This window comes from Daucus carota, chromosome 5 (genome assembly GCF_001625215.2).
Source record: "Daucus carota subsp. sativus chromosome 5, DH1 v3.0, whole genome shotgun sequence".
NCBI classification, from domain to species: domain Eukaryota; kingdom Viridiplantae; phylum Streptophyta; class Magnoliopsida; order Apiales; family Apiaceae; genus Daucus; species Daucus carota.
Window position 1 is genome coordinate 41,088,586 of NC_030385.2, and position 23,359 is coordinate 41,111,944.

Consider the following 23,359-nt stretch of genomic DNA (forward strand, 5'->3'; position numbering starts at 1 on the left):
ACACTGTCGCAAACAAACTCCTACATATGATGGCTTAAGGCAAAAGACAAAGATCTCTCAACCATATAACCTTATTAATTAATAATTATGCTCCAGCAACTGATTACAGGACTGCGTTGCTTTATAGGATAAATTAGTTATATAATATTTTAAAATATTATAAATTTTAAAAATATGTTTACACATTCATTATTTTTAAAAATTTGTTTAAAATGATAATAGATTAAAAAAGATAAAGTTTTTGTGAGTGAAATTATAAATGAAAATTTGTGTATTTTATTGTAAAAAAGGTGTTGCAGGAGAGCACTTGATGTTGTAGGAAAGCTCTTCATCCGATTTTTTTCCTGTTTCCAACGGATGTAATGGACAGTGACCTGAATGAAAGTTTCATCAGTTTGATAATGAGATTGTAAGTTTTGACCCAACTGAGTGATTAAAACGTCATTTCAAGTGATTATACATGTCATAATAGATTTATTTAAGGCTTAATGATCTTTTAGCCCTCGAAGTATGGATGGAATTTCCGATGTGGCCTCGAAATTTAAAGTTGTTCGATTCGATCCTTCAAGTTTTTCTCGGATATACCTTTTAGTCATTATGGCGTATACTGGTATATAGCGGGATGGACAAAATTGACATTTCACACGTGAGGTTTAAAAAAGACATTAAACATTGAGGATTAAAAGAAACATCTAATGTATTTTAATGTATTCTTTAGGGGTTAAAAGGAACGAGATGTATACTTTAGGAGTTAAAAGGTACGCCCAAACTTTACCCTGAATATGAATTGTCAAGTTTACTCCCCGTTATATACCGTTATTTGAAAAAAAGGCTAAAAGGCATAATAGTGAAACTTTAAGGGTTGAATCGAACGACTTAAAACATCGAGGCCGCATCGGAACATTCATCCAAACTTCGAGGGCTAAAAGATCATTAAGCCTTTATTTAAACCAAATAATTAAGTTTAATCAGTTTTTCGTCAAATTTTTATCGTAGTATAATAATTAGTGATCTGAATGAATTCTTTTAAGAATATAACGATTTGATTAAAAGATTTTGAGTGAGATATCTCAATTATAAATTCTCCGTCAGTTGAGTGAACAAAACGACATTTAACACAAGGGATCTTCGGCGGTCCATGTACCATGCAGGTATATAATAAACTCGAAGCGGGGGCAAGAAGAGGTGTTGTGTCTAGCTCAAAGGCATGGAGAGGATGAATGGAGAAAGAAGTAATGTAAGCATCATATTGTCTCTCCACCTCTCGTTCTTCTGTCCCTTAATTAGTTTAGGTGGCACTGCAAATTGGGTTAGTCAAGTTAGATGGGACATCATTTCTTTTTCCGTCTTCACCACTCTTTCTTCTACCTACCAGACTCTTTGTTTTGCCCTGCAAACATCTTGTTTAACTTACCACTAATGTTTATGTTTTGCCCTCGAAACTTACCACAAGTAGGATTAACATCTTCGAGTGAAACATGCAAATTATTCCTTGCACGCACTAATTATGATGCAACATGCTCATTCTTTGAAATTAAATTTCTTTCAACTGTTGCCGGCAGGTTTTGAAAATCGGATAATCCTAACCCGGTCCTTGTTTGGGTTGAATAATCCGAACTAATCAAATTCGAACAATCAAATTCAAAAATGAAGCAATATTTATTATTATTAATTTTAATTATTTTATTATTATTATTGTTTATATTTAGATATAGTCATTTAGTTTTTATATTTATTATACATTTTAATGTTGTATAACATGAACATATAAATTTATACATTTAATTTTTTTATATATCACTATTTGAAGTATTATAATAATTTTATTTAGGAATTTTAGTGTTTTCACCTGCGTATAAATGGCTGCAGATTTAGCAGATCCGCTGACCGTATGTTATTTTGGGCCTTCAACGGTTCATCAAATTGAAAGGTTGGGCCTTTTGGAATAGGACCAGTACGTCTTTAGTCTACTGGCCATAGCTCGTTAGAATAGTGCCACTTTTAATATAGATTAATCTGTTTTTTTAAACTAAGAACATCTCCAATAGTCTCTTAAATAGGCTCTTAAGACTAAAAAAAAGGAGCATGAGAAAATATAGAGCTCCAATAGACTCTTAGTGGCTCTTAAAAACACTAAGAGTCTATTCTCTCTCCTCTCTTTTAAGAGCCCCTACATAGCTCTTAAGTTGTATTTTATAATACAAAATTCTCTCTCACCCATTGGAATTTGAACTTTTGTCATAATGGGGTTCAAATAAGAATAAAATATAATGTTAGGAGTTGGTATAAAGAGCATTGTTGGAACTCACACTCTTAATAATTTACTAACTTGCTAGGAGCTCAATATTTTATATTATATTTAAGAGCAAACTAGGAGACTATTGGAGATGCTCTAAGAGCTCAGGGGGTGTCGAGGTTCCTTAAATATATAATAAATAATTCAAATTCTGAATAATAGAGATTTTATATTGATTGACAAATCCAACAATGATCTTTATTTGTCTTTCCTATTATTATTATAATATTAAATTCAAATTTTTTAACAAAAAGATAACAAAAAATATGTGGGAAAGAGTGTGGAGAGTTGAATATTCAATCATTAAAAATGAAATGAGGAATGGGTTAGGGATTCCCTACTTATGAGGAATAAAAATTGGATCCTGATATTTAGGGAATAAGTAGGGACTCTGCTGGAGTGGGTTTTTGTGCATATTCCTTAAAATAATAGCTTAGGATCTCATATAGCTAATCTGTTAATCTATACAGTATTAGAGCATCTCCAACCATCTAAAGCCCTTGGCTAAAAAGTGAGTTGGCTTACTTAAAATAAAAAAATTTAGCCAACAGCTCTAAAAACTCAACTCCAACCATACTCACCTGTTTTCTATAAATTTAGCCAACCTCCTATGGATGGCTAAATTTGTCGAACCTCTATAGGTTGTAAGAAAATCTGTAGGAAGATTGTACATCATTTATTACCATATTGAACTGATATATTCTATTTTAACAATTTAAAATATTAATAACATACTATTTTTAAATTATAGCCAACCAATATAGCCAGTACCATTGAAGCAAAATATCTTACAGGTTCAGCAAATTTTACATAATGTCTTACAGGTCCAATTTAGCCAACGATTATAGCCAACGCCGTTGGAGATGCTCTTACCCAGGTCACTTTTATCATTTGAGATTAAAAGTTTAATTATTTGAATCATTATTATATTTGTTTCTTTTTTTTGAAAGGAATTATTATATTTGTTATGTGACAAATAGTAATGTCATCATTTATTTTATTTAAATCTATTAAATTAATCATTTATTTCACACTAAACTCTATATAATCACTGAATTACTATAATTTTGTATTATCAAATAAATCATCAATCAAATTTGGCCATTAAACTAACTATACACAAAGAAATGTGGCTGGAGTTTCTTACACATCGGCACATTGCAACTAACGAAAAGAATAAAAATTTAACTACCAACATATTGTCCTAAACAATTCTTCTGTCTGTAATGACAGTAACACAACTCATGTAGGCCTCAGACATAGATCTTGATCAGTTGGAAACGAAAGTGCCAACATATCCTAACCCTACAACGAAGAATGATATCGCTTGCAGGAAGAGGTAAATGAAATAATGGTTCTTTCCGTAACAAAAATCATACCATCCGCACAAGAAGATGAACATTCCAACACTAATCTCCAGCCAACGAAGCCTGCAATACAAAAATCATTTTTTCAAATTATTTGTTTTTGCGGATATTTTAAGCTATGCATAATTTGGAAGTTGCAAGTACGGTAATTTTAAGTCTTGCAGCTGAGAAAAAATATACCTTGCCCATATGCTCGCGAAGGCCTTAGGTTTCTTCACAGGCGCACTGCTAACAGGGGAAGTAGAAGTAGCAGAAGCTTTAGGTTTCAAAGCGTCTCCTAGTTTTTCAGTGACAACCCACTCGTTGACTCTGCCTATCTCTAGTAGCCCGATGATGGTTGCTTTTGTCCGGTGCATTGCCATAACATTTTCAAAAACGACCCAGAAAATGACTAGGTGCAGTGATCTGAGAACATAATTATGGCAAAGTAAAATAATTTCCTTGCTGATCCAGGAAAAAACATGCAACTTGGATTATTAATGTACGGATTCTGACTATTCATGATGGTAGACGAGAGATACCTTGGAGTTCCAACAGCATTGAGGATGGTAATAGTAGTAGGAATGTAAACAACTGCCCATTTGGGAACTTCAACTTCAGGAACTAAGACGGTCAATGGCAAAACGACACAGTAGAAGGTGAATGTGACAATATGAGCCACCACTTTTCTCACAAAGAAGAAACTATAGAGCACATATAACTTCTTCCACAAAGTCACTTTCTGTTTCAAACAAAAAAATATATATATAAATAAACATTCTCAGTCCTAAGTATCAGTGTGAAGGCAAATAAAATAAAGAGTGTACTTACCTTGTTTGTGATGATTTCAGCAGCCATTTTCTTAAAGAGATTAGCAGGACCACAAGACCATCGGTGCTGCTGATATCGGAAGGCTTTGAAAGTACTCGGAAGTTCATTTGCTACCTATATTACACAGTAATTAGTCATGCATAGTTTTATGACCATCTCAATTGATTAATCTGGCATTTGTCATTTGTCAAGTCGTTCTTCGATAGATCACTGCGATGTACCTTGATATCATTGACAAAAACGAATTTCCATCCTTGGAGGGTAGCTCGGACAGCCAAATCCATGTCCTCAACAGTTGTTCTGTCCTTCCATCCTCCTGCTTCATCAAGGGCTTTAATTCTCCAGACACCTGCAGTTCCTGCATTGCATTATGTTTATCAGTCATTAATTAGTCATTGATTATTATGATTATAGAATATTTATTTGTTAATCTTATGTAGTTATATTTATTATTACCATTGAAGCCAAAAAATGCATATGTCTGGGAGCCCACTTCTTGCTCCACAATGAAGTGATAATTTAGTGACATCTCTTGCATTCTCGTCATCAAGCACTCATCTGCATTTGCTGCATTTAAAAAGCGATTCTTGTCAGTTCATACATTCTTTTACTGAAATTTAATTGCAGTATTCAAATCCGCGTCATGATTTGCAGAATATGATGAACATGTTCATATAACTCAAACACATAACGACTAATCCTAAAGACTTACACCTCGACACCATAAAAGCAGTCAGACCTTGAGTTGGACATTGTTTTTAACGAACACTCAAACATGTACTATCTGAAAGTCTGCAACCAGATGTAAAATTTTTTAACTCAAGATGATACTATTGCTCACACTCAAATATATAATGCAACTTGCATTATTCTTACAAAAACACAGAAACAATTAGCAGTCTTCAGTTTTTACGGCCTGAAATCCGTAGGCCTGTCCACTAATTAATTTTTTAAATCTCTGTAGAGTACTAAACACTCCCCAACTGACACTGTACACAAGGAGAAAACACATACTGATACTTAAACTGGACACTTTCAGTAGTCCGTTGACTTGGAACAAGTTGTATAAGAATATCTAAACATGAACATTTTTTTCATACTTGAAAGGCTAGCAAAACGGCTCCAAATATCAACTGCAGACTCCTTTATACTATTAAAATGAAAAATTTTGTTTACCGAATTTCCAACGAGCTTGAACAAGGCCAATTTCAGGGTTATGAACAAAGAAAGGGATGGTGCGCTTTAAGAAATCAGACTCAGGCTGGAAATCAGCATCAAAGATGGCAACAAAGTCACATTGGCTCACATAGCTGTGCTTCAATCCTTGTTTGAGCGCTCCTGCTTTATAGCCATTTCTGTTGTCTCTGATCTCATACTTTATGTTTTTGCCTTTGCCTTTCCACTTCTTACATTCTGCCTCCACCATTTTCTGTTTTTTTAAATAAAAAATTAAATGACCGATATGCTAAATGATTTAAATCACCAGTAGACTGATTATTCTATATATGATAAATGCAGAGGGAAAAAAGCAGTTACCTTAACAGCTAAATCTGTTGAATCGTCAAGAACTTGAATGATTATTCTATCTGACGGCCATGAAAGGTCACATGCTGCTCCAATTGACAACTGATACACCTACTCAAAATAAACCCCCCAAAAAAAGAACGAGAAGCCTGTAAGAATTTAAGCAATAAACACAGAGGATGTCTGATATTTATGTACTATGAGAATCACTGTTACCTCTTTTTCGTTGTACATTGGTATTTGAACTAACACCATCGGATAACTGGAACTTCCCAACTCAATATCATCCTTCATGGCCTCCCATTTGTAATTCTTCTCAGGTTTTCGCCCCAATAATTTAATAAAAAGCTTGACAACTCCCATATACACTCTATCCAGAAACAACATAACAGACATTACCAAACACACATTCACCATTAGTTTCAACAATGGCACGACCAATGGCCATTTACCTAAATCCCAAGGCATCCCTAACTGGTCTAAAATACTATTTAGAGTAATGCCTCGATAAACTAATGCCTCTAAATCAACACTCTCCATTACTTGCTTCACAGCTGCACTACAATGCAGACTCTTTATACGACTCTTTATATGTAGATAAAAGAAAGGCTTGCTAAGAGAACTTGAATAATATATGAATTGGTGATTTGTAGTTTTGCTTTGACTTCTGAAATTTGTATAAATTTTTGCTTCTGATTTACGGTAGAGAAAATGCTAGCTGTAGTTTGTGCATGTGGTGCTCAACATTAGGAATCTATTGTACATTACTCGATCAGACTTAGAAAATGGTGAGGAATTGAAAGAAGATTTAGAACATAAAAAAACAAGCTAGTAATCAGCGGAGACGCTTTGATCTTTCTTGAGAATGTAATTTAGAACTAAAGCAAACAATGTATATATAGAAGAAGCTGGGCTTGGCTAATGACTATTGAGGGTGGCTAGTTTTTAAGTTGAATGCAAAGCAGGTGGCTAGTTTTTAATTTGAATGCAAAGCAAGTTTTACAGACAGTGATTCTTTGATTATCATCACTGACGTTTATTCTATTTGGCTTTTAACTCCTCAAGTACTTTTATTCTCTAACAATGTCAGATAACAAATTTTAAAGTAGCTCTGTTTGTTTAATTGATGGAAAAAATATCATCAAGCCTGCTGTGGCACTGCTATTTACTCTGTCTGTCCCGACCATTTCTTTGTAATTTCCTTTTTAGGATGTTACTCCAATTCTTTACATTTCAAAACTTACGAAAACAGTAAAATTTTATAATATAAAAATTAACTACATCCACTACTTTCCTCCGTCATACTCACTTTATACATTAAATATCAACCGGTCATAATACTTTATTTACTTCTCTTTCTATTTTCAACTACTTTATGAATTTTTCTTATTCTTCGTGTCTGACTCATTTGTAAACAAACGGGAGAGATGGAGGGAGTACTTATTTAATCCATCTTTTGTGTTCATACCTCTGTAACACAATGCCTTTCGACTGATCTTGCGTTTAACTTATGATGAATTCTGCTTGCATCCTTCTGAGCTGAGGAAAGGCTTACGAGTCACTGAAACGACGGTATGAGGGCTCTAGATCCACGAGGGACTAAAAAAACATAGACAACAGCAATGTCGTTAAGTAGGGAGTGAAAATCCGTAAAGACTGGGATCTCTCAAATCAATAAGCTGAAACAGTCGTGGTGATTATAACGTCTCGTAAAATTTATTATTTAGATCAACTATGGCATTGCCTAACCGTTTGATACAACTGTCAAAACTGAGGTCATCATCATATATTAAGAATGTTGGACGACTAAATACACATGCTGAAACACTTGGTCTATTCATTTATCTCGTGTTTTCTTCTAAATACTTGTTTGAGAGCTGAAATTGTGCATCATTCATGTGGTTGATTACCATTTGTCAAAACAAAAGCTGGATTTATGAATAGAGATCCGATCTCAGTCACTAATCAAGATTAGATGATCATTCTACTGCACGATCATAATATATATTCTTCTTAATGACGATTTCAAGTTGTTAGACAATGAACATGCATGTTAACGGACTTGTATTTGTATATTTATACTAGTTGAAGTAGATTATTAAGGCCTATCTATTCACAAAGAGCAGGACAATAGAACACTACAAAAGGTTTGTTAAAAGTAATGAAATTTGGGTTGAATTTTTTACTCAATCGGAGACTTAAAAAAGTTGAGGTTAAAAGTAGTCATTTTCGATCACTTTTAGTTGCGATCTATTGATTCTGCAGCTCACTTCCGTATTTTCTTCTAATGAATGATCATCATAACTCAGATTTTGTCGTCGAACTCGTATAGCCAGTTGCTTATGTGTTGTTAATCATCATCATTATACAACTTTGGGTTTTGTCAATAGACAAAAAAAATTCTATTTTCATGTTAGATGGAACTTCTAATGGTTTGATCAATGCACAACACACAGAGAGTAGTTTAGACTACTACTTTAAACTTCTTGTCTTTCGCATATGATGCTGATGTCTTCTTGGGGCAGTTAAGACTGGGAGATGCATAAATTAGTCCATTTTTTAGTTACTCTACGTTTTGCCTTGGATACCCGTGTCAGACATTCAGTCAAGATTCCATGACACAGAACTTTACCTCTGGGATATCATTCAGCAATCTGGTTCGACGATCACTGCACAAACACCTTCTCTTTGCTGGACTAACTGTCTGGTTTCTTTTCAGATATATTAACTGAGATTTATAGCGTGCTTTCTGGTACAGGAAAAAGATATAACAAATTTTTTGATAGCTGTATGCGAATTCATAAGCACTTTTATACATTTGTCTTCTTTCCGTTCATACAGGCTCTATCAAGAACATAATAAATTTTTTACATCACAGGCCTCTCGACTGCTTTTGCACTAAAAAGAATGACCATAGTTTCTTATACATTGCAGTAACCAGAGGCAATCGAACTCTAACTCAGCAAAATACTAATCAAACTTTAAGTATCAACATATTCTTCTAGACATTCTTTTGTTTCTACAAATAGTTTATCCCAACATAACTTATGTGCCTGGTGATCGATCTGATTAGCTGGGAACGAATGTGCCAACATATCCAAACCCGACGATAAAGAATGTTATGCACTGAAGGAAGAGGTAGACGTAGTAATGGTTCTTTCCGAAGAAAAAATCATACCATCCACAGTATAGAAGAAACATCCCCATAATCAACTCTAGCCCGTTAACTCTGCATCACAAAAAAATTGTTGTTATAGTTTGCTATATATAATTTCTTTGCAAAAAGCTTATTTAACAGACTTGTAATCAGAAAAAGAGAAGAAGTACCTTGCCCATATTTTCGAGCTAGGTTTTTTTACAGGGGCACTACTAAGAAGAGGGACAGTATTAGAAGCTTTAGGCTTCAAAGCATCCCCTAATTTTTCGGTGACAACCCACTCATTGACTCTCCCTATCTCCAGTAGGCCAATAAAAGTTGCTTTAGTCCGGTGCATCGACATAACATTTTCAAAAACGACCCAGAAAATCACCAGGTGTAGTGATCTGCAACAAAATTAAGCAAAATGAGAATTACATTTTTACTGATCCAATCATCCAACCAATTGAAGTATTGTATGGATCGTAAATCATCATCAATATGATCAAATTTTATGAGAAGAGCAGAAGACCTTGGAGTTCCAACAGCATTGAGGATAGTTATAGTACATGGAATGTAAATGACTGCCCATTTAGGAACTTCAACTTCAGAAACCAGACAGGTCAATGGCAATGCGACGCAGTAGAGCATAAAAGTGACAACATGGGCCACAACTTTTCTTACAAAGAAGAAACTGTAAAGCACATATAGCTTCTTCCACAAAGTCACTTTCTGTAACAGAACAAAATTTCGAATTACAGAGTGCCTAAATGTCTGCCTGCTTTTTTGATTTTTCAACTATTTTTAGAATATACAAACTCCAAAAAGAATAAATGATAAGTTGATAACATGTCTGCATAGAATATTCTACCTTGTTTGTTGCAATTTCGACGGCCATTTTTTTGAAGAGATTAGCTGGACCACAAGACCATCTATGTTGTTGATACCGGAAGGCTTTGAAAGTACTCGGAAGCTCACTTTTTACCTGAGTTACCAATAACTCTATGCATTAAGCATTTCTCTTGTTAATTTCTTTGTTGTTGAAATTTGAATACAATCTAAAATAAGTACCTGAATATCTTCAACAAAAACGTATTTCCATCCTTTGAGGGTTGCGCGGACAGCCAAATCCATATCCTCGACAGTAGTCCTATCCTTCCATCCTCCTGCCTCATTAAGTGCTGAAATTCTCCACACACCAGCAGTTCCTGCAATTAAAATTACATTATCAATCTATATACAGTATGGTTCGAATGCAGATATATTTATTATTTGTTATTATTATTACCATTAAAACCAAAAAAAGCATATGTCTGGGAACCCACTTCCTGCTCCACAATGAAATGATAATTCAATGACATCTCTTGCATCCTTGTCATCAAGCATTCATCTGCATTCGCTGCATTGCATTCATTGAAGAAGTAATACTCGTTATTGGACTTGCTCTTTTACGATCTGCTAGTATTTATCAGTAGTGATAACTACAAAATATATATGAAGTGGTCCTAAACAGGTGATCCTTTTTACGATATGAGACAATCAATTAAACACACTCCTTTTCCCCTACAGAATGAATTTTTCTTACCAAATTTCCAACGAGCTTGAACAAGGCCGATTTCAGGGTTGTGAATGAAGAATGGAATGGTTCGCCTCAAGAAATCAGGCTCAGGCTGGAAATCTGCATCAAAGATGACTACGAAGTCACATTGGCTCACATAGCTGTGCTTCAATCCTTGTTTGAGGGCTCCCGCTTTATAGCCGTTTCTGTTGCCTCTGATCTCATACTTTATGTTAATGCCTTTGCTTGCCCACTTCATACATTCCATTTCTACCATATCCTGTTTTTGGTTTTCAATTCAGACAACAAAATTAATACCAATAAATTATACAATAAATCGTCATGAGTATCAAATTTTTGGAGCAGGGGTCACTACATTGAAGTCTTTTGAACAATTGAAATTTCAATTAAAGTTGCAGTTGATTAAAAAACTGATCAATCACCTTAATACCTGCATCTGTTGAATCATCAAGAACTTGAATTATAATTCTATCAGATGGCCAAGAAAGCCCACATGCTGCTCCAATCGACAATTGATACACCTACACAAATCAACCAAAAAAGAAAAGAAATCAATTACAATGAATCCAAACAGAATTATGGCAAACTATTGATAACAAATAAATAAAAAGAACATAAATGTTCAAAAACACAGAGAATGTGTAAGCTAGCTATATGATCAAGAATCGTCGATGGTACCTCTTTTTCATTGTACATTGGCACTTGAACTAACACCACAGGATAAGCTGAACTTCCCAGCTCGATATCATCCTTCATGGCCTCCCATTTGTAAATTTTTTCGGGTTTTCGTCCTAACAGTTTGATGAAAAGCTTGACAATTGCCATGTACACTCTCTCAATAAACAACATGATAGACATTACCAAACAAATATTCACAAATAGTGTTAACAATGGCACGATGAGTGGTGCTTTGATCAAGTGCCAAAGCATCAGAAGCTGGTCCAAGATGCCATTTAGTGTAATGTTCTGAAACATCACTGTCTCAAGCTCTTCCCTCTCCATTTAGCAAAGAATGGAAGCTTGCTTTTGATTGGCAATGTGTTGAGTTGTGCTTCTGAATAAAAAAGCTGGTGCATTGAAGGAATAGTATTTATAGAGATAATATACTTGCATGGAATTTTTTTAAAGTCGATGGTATTTTTGATTCAATTTTAAGAAGTGAAATGGTATTTGATCGGGGATTAAAATTAGATAGGTAGAATCAGACGCAAAACCGAGTCAATTACCGGGCATGTCTGACTTATATTCTTTTTAATAGAGAATACGAATTTATTTTGAAAAAAAAAAATAGTATTTATATAATATCATTATGTAATATGTAGCCGGTGTAACATTTTTTATATATACAAATAAATTATTTATTTACAAAATTACCATACTTTCTTAGACTTAATTCTGAAAAATAAGAGGAAGCGCGTCCATAATATACTCTTCATCATTGAGAGCATATGGACATTGGCTAAACGATATAAAGTACAATTTGCAAGATTTTTTTTTCTTTTACAAAACAACACATTGAAGACATTTTCAAAAATGTTGGTTAAAATAATATAGAATATCAAAATATCAATTATTTAGAATTTGCTTAACTCGTTGTATTTTGATGATAATGATTATAATGATTATAATAATTGATAATATTTTAAAATCTCTATATTATTATTATTTTATGTTGTTATAATAAAAATATATTCTTTTTTCTATTATGCTTGATGATGTGGAATCTTTCTGAGTAAAGATTCGATAAATATAGGTAAGACTGATAATATTTTCAGGCACGAATTTACGAATAAATTATATTTTTAGTTAAATTAATTTTACTTTTATACTTTATAAGCTTTAGTTTTTTAATATTTCCTTAAAATAATATGTTATACAAATTATTTATATAATATTTTAATAAAACGCCTTTAATAAATGGTTACTTGATTTAGATTTATAAGTATGAAATATAAAATCCTTTATCATTATTATTAGTTATTAATTATAAAAAGATAAATAAGTCAACTTGAGTAACAAGAATAATATACTCTTAAACTTTTAATATAAGCTTGCTGTGTCCCGGGCAGATAATTAGCTAGGCAAACATCACCGATCATTGCAACTTATTTGATGGTATCTGACGGGCTTATTAGCCACGGTATTGCATTGTGTTATATAATAGCCTAATATTATACCAGCATACTGTAATATTGATCCTAGTTTAAAGAGTTATCCACGAGACAATACCTTGGTTTAAAAAAAAAAAAAAAAAACAAGACAATACCTCAATCAACCTACCAAAATAAGACATTCACCGCAAATTATAAGCTTCTAAAAATTAACTTGCTTCTGAAATAATTTCTAAATTTTATGATATTATTTAATTTGTGTTGTATATATGTATGAGATTTTGTTTGATTTTTAATATATATATATATATATATATATATATATATATATATATTTAATATGCATTTAATTATTTTTTATTTGATTAAAATATTTGAAAATAATTTTAAAATTATTAAAATCCTTAACCACAGAATTCTATACAGATCAAGTTCACACAAGAGATCTAACTCCTTAATTTGTGTATATTTTGTAAGTTTCCGTCTGCTTGGTACCTCAGCAATTTCTTTCCCTTGGTATTGAGGCAGCTGTGATGTGTGATCGAATTACTTATATGCTGGTTTGGATTTATTTGTAATCCCGGATTTGATTAATATCATATTTAAATATACATAAAATTGAATCTGAATTATTCAAAATTTATGACACTCAAATACTATCTATAATTTAAAAAGACATAATAAATCAAATCATGTTATCTGAAATTTGAAATTTGAAATCAAATTTGTTTTCTAAAAACGCAATCTTAATTAAAAAATTGAAATTATAATTTTCACAAATAATTATTTCACAAATATAACTTAGAGTCCAGTAAAGTATATATCCTATATATCTTACTAAATATGAGAAGATAATATATTCTCAGGACTTTTATCTATAAAAAATATATTATCTTTTAACTCTTTTATATCCCTGATTTGATTAGTATTATATTTTTAAGCGTGCTATACATTTACTTTGAATCTTTCAATCATTGTCACATGTATATGTAATATATTGGTTATGTATCTATTTAAAATGCATTTCTTATTCGTGTGTTTCACTTGGTATATTTTTTTTCCCATACATTATTACAAATCAGATCTGATAAGTGAGCTTTTGAGTTTGGTAAAATTAGGTAGGTTTTTTGTCAAAGAAGAAGAGCATTGCATGTTATGTTTCTTTCACGTGATTGATTACCGTTTGTTAGCTGGATTAATTAATAAATAGATCCGATCTTAGTCTACACCAATGTAGTGGACATTTAAAAATGCATCTCATGTAGTCTTATGTATTTTCGGCTAACGATTCCTAGTTTGTAATCTTGCTTGATTTCAATTAGTACCTTTTTTTAAGAAAATAATAATTTCGATTAGTTTTTGTCAGAAAAAATAATTTCGATTAGTATTTCCGATAACCAATTATTCTATCAAGAAGGTAACATTATAAAAATTTCTGTTAAGGGTTCTTTTGTCCATAACACTAGTGAATAAGGGTTCTGAATACAAAATTAGTTTCGATCATGAAGTAGTGGAGTCGGAATTTCAGCAATTATTTGTAATCCTCTCTCTCATAGGGCATGATATATCCGATCAATTAAGAACATCTGAGATAATACTTTAAAAAATAAAGAATATATGAGATTTGATATTCCGAAGGAATGGAGCCAACCATTTGACAATGCTCAGAGTCAGGAGTAACCGATCACGAAATTATCTGTTTTATTTTTTCTTAAAAGTTGCAATCCGAGATATATATGGGCTTTTAATTACCAAATTTTTGAAAACATTTGTAAAAATCACATGTTGCAACCATAGTTAGGGGTGAACATAAACCCGTTCAACCCGCTAACACAACCCAAACCGACCCTTTTTTAGGCCGATTAACCCGACCCGTTCAAAACCGAAAAATAGATGGGTTAATTTTTAAAAAACCCGATTAAGTTGGGTTGGGTCAGGGTTTTACAGATTTTAACCCTGAACTAACCCAACCCAACCCGATTATATATATATATATATATATATATATATATATATATATATATAATAATATTTACATATCTATTTTATATTTTTTAGTTTATCTCAATCAATCTTTAACCTAAATTTGATTTATCTAGAGTGTGTCTATACATTTACAACAGCAATATGAATAATTTTAAGTATCTCGATAACTATAAAATGTAAATGATGACTTTTGGAATTTGAACATGGTTAATAATTTGTTAATGAACTGATATACACCTTATAAATAAGAGTTCATAACTGAGTGTGTATACAACAATTTCCTCTTATTTCACCATTGTTCAAATGTTTCACCAATGTAATAGGCTTCCCTCTTCGATCAAAAACTTACGCATCGACTGATATTGGTGAATGATTCATAGAAACTGAGTAACTATAAATATGTATGCCGACTGTTACTAGCTACCGGTGTGCGAGTGAGTATATTTTTTTCCCTGTCGCGATGAATGATTACATTTTTATTTATTATGATTTTCGCAAGTTTAACCCAAACCAATCCGACCCAACCCGAATTAATTGGGTTGGGTAGGGTTGGGTTAGATAAATTTTTTTCAGTTAACGGGTTAAGTTTTTATTAACCCGAACTAATTGGGTTGGGTCGTTTTTTTCCAAAAACCCGCCCAACCCAACCCATGTTCATCCCTAACCATAGTTACAGTTGTTGGGCCGCAATCATACCTACAACTGTCGGGCATACCTACAACTATCGGGGCACTTAACTGAAGTTAAATCTGGTTGCGCATATCGTATTTTTATAAATATTTTCTAAAATATTAATATATTTATAAATATTTTCTAAAAAATTAGTATATTTACAAATATTTTCATAAGATAGTAAATCGCAAACAAATTTGAAAAAAATGGTAATTTTGATAAATTCTCAAAATTATATTGTTAACATAAAATATTTGACTATTTTGAAACTAAATAATATCATAAAAATTATATATAAAACTTGTCATATAATATTTCATTCTTTTTCACATCAAAATCGAAAAAGAAAGACAATTCACAATTATCTCATATATTTTTTCATCGTTTCCTTTATTAATTCCATCCCATTTTCCCGAAACCAGTCACAACACACCTTATTTTTTGAATTTTAGATTCATTCCATATCCTTTTTGTTCATTTCTTTTTCATTTCTTCTTTTTTATTTATAATTTATGTAGGAAATTATTAAAATATAAAGATGATAAGTAAATTTTTAAATATCTAAAAAGTTAATTTAGTTTTAGAAACTAGAAAAAAAAATATTATTTATATATTTAATTTATTTTAAAAATAAAGACATTTTTAAAGAAAAAAGAAAAAATTATATTAATTTTAAAAATGTTAATATATTATATTATTATAAATATAATATATTTGATTTTTTTAATTACATAATATTGAGAATTAGATACAAAATTAATCACATAATCTGTCATCTAATTTTCGAATAAAAACCAAACATGTAATATTTCTTCCCTCAAGAAATCGAGAAAACATTATTGAAAGTTTCTGCAAATTCGGGAGAATTGTTTTGAAATTTTTTCAAGAAGTTTCTGAGAATTTTTTGGTTACTTTATACTAGAATGTTTTCTCAAAAAGAAATTTCCCCTTTTCCTTTCCCGACAAATTCGTATCATAAAAGGAATTCGAGCGAAAAAATTATACCGAAAAAATCTTTTAAAAAAAATTGTTTCTTAAAAACAATTCCCTTATGTCTTCATCATGAAATAAAAGATAATAAATTTTCATTTTGAAAATGCTTTCCGTTTTTTGAGATGAGATGTTATTTTTTCTAAAATTCGTCTTTTGAAACATATTTTTATTTTTCGGGACATCAAACAAACAAAAGCCGTTAAACTTAATGGGAGCCACACTTTTAAAACCGGAGTCAAAATTTGACCACCATTATGAGAATTTGGAACTCATTTTTACCCCGCTAATCCGTTAGTGATATTTAACGGAGTCACGCTTTTAAAACACGGAGACAAAGTTTGGCCAAATTCTCATCAGGCCTATACAGCCGATCAAAATTTCACATGTTATTTGGGAAAAGAATTTGGGATTAATTTTTGGGTAGCTAGCATAAAAAAAAATCGTGAAAATCAAAAAAACCTTCTGCTCTGTTTAAACAAAAGCTTCCAAAAATATTTCGTGAAAACTCAGCATGAGTGTCAGTTTAGTAAAGGGAAGCCTGCAAATTCAAGGGGGCTGTAGGTGTTCACTAATGCTTGCAAAGGAGTGCCTATCATTACACAAACAACTTCTTCAGTGCTGGCCTTTGGGCACGGCCGGTGTTTCAGAGTGTGGTGGGAGAATGACAAGTTGGAAACAGAACTAGCAGCAAGTCCAATTCTAAACACAAACTAATCTGACTGATAACTTCTATTCTCTTTTCCTGGAATAATGTTTCTCGTCTATTGTTGTAAGTGATCATATCCAATATTCTTTAAACAACACAAGTACAGAAGTAGTGTAACAACTGATAGTCCCACTCCCATCAATATCTATGAACAAGTATTCTAAGCTTTCAGGTTTTTTACTTTTGATTACAAATTTGATACAAAAGATTCACTAAAAGCTTGAAACACTTCCGTCTCTTGTTTTTAATGCTTCCAAGTTTGTGCCTGCAATGCGCTCTAATGTCAATAGTCAATCTTCAATCCCTCAACAAATCTTTTGTTTCTCAGAAGATAGTCAATGCCAGCAGAAGTTATATGTTCACTTGTAGAATTGTCTACTTGGGAACAAATGTACCCACATATCCGAACCCAACAACAAGGAAGGCTAAGCACTGGAGAAAGATGTAGATGAAAAAATAGTTCTTTCCATAAACAAAATCATACCATCCACACAGGAAAAGAAACATCGCCGCAACCATCTCTAATCCATTAATTCTGGTACCAAAAAGAAAATTGTTATGTGGGAATCATGTTCTCCAAGGAAATCTACTTTAGTTTCATGTATGTAAAGTCCTTTGGTTCATGGGAATCTGGAATCAGGTATGAGTTTTGTCCCTTCCAAACCATATCTGGTGTTTGGTCGCAAGAAACAAAATTTCAAACCCATGCCTCAAACCCCATACCACTTTCCGAACCAAACGACCCTAACTGGTCTCCTAAGCTTATAAACCAACTTAGTCAAATTAAATATTGTGATTCAACACTTGTTCTATACTAACAAGAAATAATTATACCTTTCCCAAATTGTTGGGCCAGATTTTTTCACAGGAGCATTACAAAGAAGAGGGACACTATGAGAATCTTTAATTTTCGAGGCATCTCCTAATTTTTCCGTAACAATCCACTCATTGACGTTCCCAATCTCCAGCAGGCCAATGATGGTTGCTTTTGTTCGGTGCATCGCCATAACATTCTCAAATACGACCCAGAAAATTACTAGGTGAAGTGACCTGCAACAGAATTATATATGTAAAATCAAAATCATATCGTTACAATCCAAAAGATCATGCAGCTTAAATTGCTATTATACATTAAGTTGATTTGTTCTCTAGGGAGAAAAAGAGACCTTGGAGTTTCAATGGCATTGAGAATGGTTATAACAGTAGGAATGTAAGCAATTCCCCATATAGGAACTTGGACTTCAGGAACCAAAACAGTCAATGGCAAAACAACACAGTAGAAGGCAAATGTGACAATATGGGCCACTACCTTTCGTACCAAGAAGAAACTATATAGCACATATAACTTCTTCCAAAAAGACACTTTCTGTAAAAAAACAACAAATCCACAATTAGAGAGTACCTTGTGTACTATATTCTTATTCGAGTCCATATCTTCTGTAAATAATGCAGAACCTGTCTATAAAAACATAACTTGGTAATTCACCTTGTTTGTTGCAATTTCAAAGGCCATTTTCTTGAAGAGATTAGAAGGACCACACGACCATCGATGTTGTTGATATCGGAAGGCTTTGAAAGTACTTGGAAGTTCACTTTTTACCTGAGTTACACACTTACAGTTGCACAATTACAAAATGCATTTCTCTGGTTATTTTTGTCATACGGTGAAATTGACATTTGATTGTTATAACACACCTCAATGTCTCCGACAAACACAAATTTCCATCCTTTGAGGGAAGCTCGGACAGCCAAATCCATATCCTCCACAGTCGTTCTATCCTTCCATCCTCCTGCTTCATTAAGCGCCTTGAATCTCCACACACCAGCAGTTCCTGCATTACACTTAAATTCGTTATTTATTCATTATATATTTATTCCAATTATTCATCATTTACCCGATCGAGTGTTATATAGTAATACCATTGAAGCCAAAAAATGCACATGTTTGGGAACCAACTTCTTGCTCTACACTGAAATGATAGTTCAGAGACATCTCTTGCATTCTTGTCATCAAGCACTCATCTGCATTGTCTGCATTTTATTCATAGAAACAATTCTTGTCAACTGAATTTTGCTTCAAAGATAAATTCAAGTCTCCATTAGTCCTATAAATTTAAATGGTTTTGCATACCGAATTTCCAACGAGCTTGAACAAGGCCGATATCATGATTGTGAACAAAAAACGGGATGGTACGCGTCAAAAAATCAGGCTCAGGCTGGAAATCAGCATCAAAGATGGCAACAAAGTCACATTGGCTCACATAGCTGTGCTTCAATCCCTCTTTTAGAGCTCCTGCTTTATAACCATTTCTATTGTCTCTGATCTCGTACTTAATGTTTATGCCTTTGCCTCTCCACTTCATACATTCCACTTCCACCAGCTCCTTAAATTTTCAGTTTAGAAAAAAAAGGTTAAAATCAAAAAATTAATTAATACAGTACATTTGAGGACAAACTAAGCAAACGCGGTAGAGAGGATTTTGAACTACTAAAATTTTTGTTTATCTAAAAAATATAATTTAATAATTTAATTTAGAAAATTTTGTTTTTAAATAAAAATTTCAACATTAGATTTTTATCCAGAAAAATAATTAAAGTAATTTATTGTACATTATTTTATAATAGCCTTAAAATGCATGCCGAACAAATATATTTAATATATATCTTATAAGTTATAATATAATATTTAATTTGTAAATTTATTTATACCTATCTTTAGTGATGGTGATTATTAAATAATATTTTATAAATCAGGAATTTATTTTTTTTATAATATAAATTTTTTTTAAACAATTTGGGTTCTTTTGGCCAGACCGCACAAAGAAATTTCAGTTCACGGTATATTGAGTTGGGTCCGGTTCTGGACCGAATCAACCCAATGCTCCACTACTTTGTTATATCACAGTATCGGGCAAAGTTCAGTGTCTCTGCGTCATTGGTAGACTAATAACAGTATCGTCGGAATCAAAGGATAACCTAGCTAGTAGCTAGGGCCTAGGCTCATGCTTACACATAAAATTCATCAATAGATAAGCGTCTTTTACAAAGTCCAGCTTTCAGTTTTGTTCATAAAATTTTAACTTCTGAGACCCTGTGATCTTTAATACTTAACGGACTTCTTTAGGACCAGTAAATATTCCAAATTCCTTATTACATCATTGGTTAATGATATGCTGTACGTATTACCTTAATAGCCGGATCGGTGGAATCATCAAGAACTTGAACAATGATTCTATCATATGGCCATGAAAGTGCGCATGCTGCTCCGATTGACAACTGATACACCTACATACTCAAATTATATTAACCTCTAGTTAAATACATGAAGCTAGCTAGCTAGGTTACATATAAGAATGTAACGCAGAACACCAGGAATGAATGGTACCTCTTTTTCATTGTACATTGGTATCTGCACAAGCACCATGGGATAATTTGAAGTTCCGAACTCAACATCTTCTTGCATGGCCTCCCATTCGTAGTTCGTTTCGGGTTTTCGTCGCGATAATTTTATGAAAACCTTGAAAATTCCCATGCAAACTCTCTCCATGAACAGCATAACAGACATGACCAAACAAATATTCACCATGACTTGTAATGTTGGCACCACAAATGGTAGTTTGATAATGTTCCAAAGCATCACAATTTGGTCTAAGATGCCATTCAGTGTAATGCTTTGAAAAATCAGCAGTTTGTTCAACTCAACCCTCTCCATTGTTAATTTCTTGCTTCACAAACTCTCTGCTACACAGTATACCTGCTTCTACATATTCTATTGTTTATATATAAAAAGAAAAACTCAGTTTTATTCTTTTTTAAATCATTTTGACACTTCAAAACTGCACAGTAGAATGTTTCTGGCACGTGTGTATTGGTGATTATTTACTTCCATTTATACTAGTCAGATTATTTACTCATGGATCACAGACAAATCTGTGCCACCAATAATGAAGAACTGCCACGTTTGTACAAACAGGTGCAAAGAAAAAAATAAGACTGCTGATTAGATACTTAAGTGAAAATGTTCATCTTATTTTCTAAAAAAAGAATTCAGAAAAAAATATTCGTCAAGCACCTTAATAATTTTAGAAATGCTGAAAATAATTTAACTTTTGCTTTTAATCACCGAAATACGAAGAAATTCTATATCATACGACATCACCTTTTCGCTTATCTTTCCAAGAAAAGATGCATCACTACTTTCAGGTTTGAGCATCTTCGGGGTTAAAATGGATGAATTGTATCGATTTCCATTTACATCTTTAAGATAGTAGCAATATACTAATATATATATATATATATATTCTAGCAATTATAATTTCATACAAAAATGTCGGAAGACAAATTTAAAGTGTGATAATTATGAGATGCTGAAAAAGTATGGTTAATATATTAAAATTTTGAATCCAAAATCAACAAATATATATACTAGTCGAAATACATATATAATAACAAACCAGCAGAAGAAGCATCTGATAGAACATCATATCCAGGGGACGAGCAAATGTAAGGCTACCTTCAATCCTAGATTTATCCCCAAGATGATTACTGTAAGGCTTCTATTGGCTGCTCACCTGCTTCCAAACTGCTCTTCTGAAAGGTTCCTGATTCCTGAAAGTGTCTGCCGACGAAATTTGATGTTATAACAATTCCATGCACTTATTGTCATATATTTTCCCGAAAATTTTTAGTTCTACATTATTTCGAAAGGAATGCCATGATTATGTTATTCTAATATTCGCAAACATATACACTTTAAGCTGTTTGGTATATGTGCAGATTTACTATATTAATTTGGGCTCTTAACACATATAGAGTGCCTAGAGCATGCTTAAACATTGTTTATGATATCGTAAAAAAGGTTGTTAAAGGGGGTCGTTGTTGTATAACCTGAGCCATTTACAATTTATAAGACGTTGGAACTTACGTGATTTGTTTCATCGGTAGTAACTGACAGAACGTTATTTTCAAGCACAATTTACAATTGTATGGTCCATTTTAAAGTGAAAAAGTGCTTGTATTTGTCAATTGCCAAAGCAGCTCAATCAAACACGGGGATGCAAGTATATATGCTGGTCGGGTAATTTCTTGTGCTCAAACATGTTTACCGTTTATGTTGAAACATAAATCTTTAATACATCAAAACATTTAAGAATAACAATCAGGTGGGATTGTTACAAAATCAAATCAAACTTAAAGTGATATATCCCAATATCTCATGTAGGATTCCCAAAAATGAAGAGTCTGTAAAGATCTTACATGTATGTGATTATGTATAAAGAGAAAATTACAATACACAAACAAGTAACATGAGTATTATACAAATGTTGATGACAAATTTGTAAAGCAAGAGTCCCTGATCTCCTTCACATGATGTGAATCAATTATCTATAATTTGAATTAATTGAATCATAAAATTAGTAGGTTTTACAGCTCTATGTAAAAACTTTCCGCCTTTTCAATTATTTTCATCTTTTCTTCATCTTTAAATTTAATAATAAACTTTTCAGTGTCCTCTTTTAGGTGTGGTTTTGTCTTACGATACATATACATAAATTTTATAAACTCGATAGAATAAATAATTAAAATTTGTTATTTTTATTTATGAATCGATAATTTTAATAGACGAAGAAGATAAAAATAAAATTAATCACATGTAACATGTATGAATTTTAATAAATTTGAATAAATAAAAACACAGTAATAATAAATCTCATAGAAAAAAAATGATAGAAAGTACTTGTTTTGATTTGAAGCATACTATTACATTATAAAAAGATATCTTTTATATAGTTTCCAGCATTTCATTATAATTAATGATATTATTTACAATTCATATAAAATATAAATAATAAAATGTGATTTTAATGTAAAATATTAAGATATATATATATATATATATCAAATAATTTAACATATAAAATTTAAATTAAAAAAAAATTCGCCTTCTGGAAATACTATAGAATCATTCCAGGGTTTAATTATGATTCTATTGCGGACTAAATTGGATAATTTATAATAATTTATGAAATATTTTCTTATAATTTTATTTTCAATTACTAAAATTTTACAACCTTTTTTTGTAAAGAAAAAAACTTTACACATTTTATTATTACTATAAGTAATATGTATTATTGTGAAACTCTAGGTTTGAGTGTTTAGTTGCTATGCTTCTACTTAAA

At 32.1% G+C, this 23,359-nt stretch overlaps 3 protein-coding genes across 4 annotated transcripts; all 3 read right to left on the reverse strand.

Moving 5' to 3' along the window:
* Positions 1 to 3,373: 3,373 nt before the first annotated feature.
* Positions 3,374 to 6,915, reverse strand: LOC108222254 (glucomannan 4-beta-mannosyltransferase 9). The gene is made up of 9 exons (XM_017396181.2): positions 6,214 to 6,915; positions 6,010 to 6,108; positions 5,650 to 5,902; positions 4,930 to 5,040; positions 4,695 to 4,831; positions 4,474 to 4,587; positions 4,185 to 4,384; positions 3,844 to 4,068; positions 3,374 to 3,726 (listed from the first exon to the last, which is right to left on the reverse strand). The coding sequence occupies exons 1-9, from the start codon at positions 6,535 to 6,537 to the stop codon at positions 3,567 to 3,569; spliced, it is 1,623 nt and encodes a 540-aa protein (XP_017251670.1). The 5' UTR covers positions 6,538 to 6,915; the 3' UTR covers positions 3,374 to 3,566.
* Positions 6,916 to 8,896: 1,981 nt separating this feature from the next.
* Positions 8,897 to 11,786, reverse strand: LOC108221101 (glucomannan 4-beta-mannosyltransferase 9). Of its 2 annotated transcripts, none has more exons than XM_017395002.2 (9): positions 11,391 to 11,786; positions 11,135 to 11,233; positions 10,719 to 10,971; positions 10,422 to 10,532; positions 10,205 to 10,341; positions 10,005 to 10,118; positions 9,666 to 9,865; positions 9,325 to 9,540; positions 8,897 to 9,226 (listed from the first exon to the last, which is right to left on the reverse strand). In XM_017395002.2, the coding sequence occupies exons 1-9, from the start codon at positions 11,712 to 11,714 to the stop codon at positions 9,067 to 9,069; spliced, it is 1,614 nt and encodes a 537-aa protein (XP_017250491.1). In that variant the 5' UTR covers positions 11,715 to 11,786; the 3' UTR covers positions 8,897 to 9,066. The 2 variants fall into 2 exon arrangements, with proteins under 2 accessions (XP_017250491.1, XP_063950623.1); XM_064094553.1 differs by having other exon boundaries at positions 11,143 to 11,233; positions 11,391 to 11,439.
* Positions 11,787 to 17,216: 5,430 nt separating this feature from the next.
* Positions 17,217 to 21,022, reverse strand: LOC108222907 (glucomannan 4-beta-mannosyltransferase 1). Its single transcript, XM_064092938.1, has 9 exons — positions 20,566 to 21,022; positions 20,367 to 20,465; positions 19,312 to 19,564; positions 19,101 to 19,211; positions 18,876 to 19,012; positions 18,667 to 18,780; positions 18,347 to 18,546; positions 18,015 to 18,230; positions 17,217 to 17,715 (listed from the first exon to the last, which is right to left on the reverse strand). Exons 1-9 carry the CDS (start codon positions 20,890 to 20,892, stop codon positions 17,556 to 17,558), a joined length of 1,617 nt encoding a protein of 538 aa, XP_063949008.1. The 5' UTR covers positions 20,893 to 21,022; the 3' UTR covers positions 17,217 to 17,555.
* Positions 21,023 to 23,359: the final 2,337 nt, after the last annotated feature.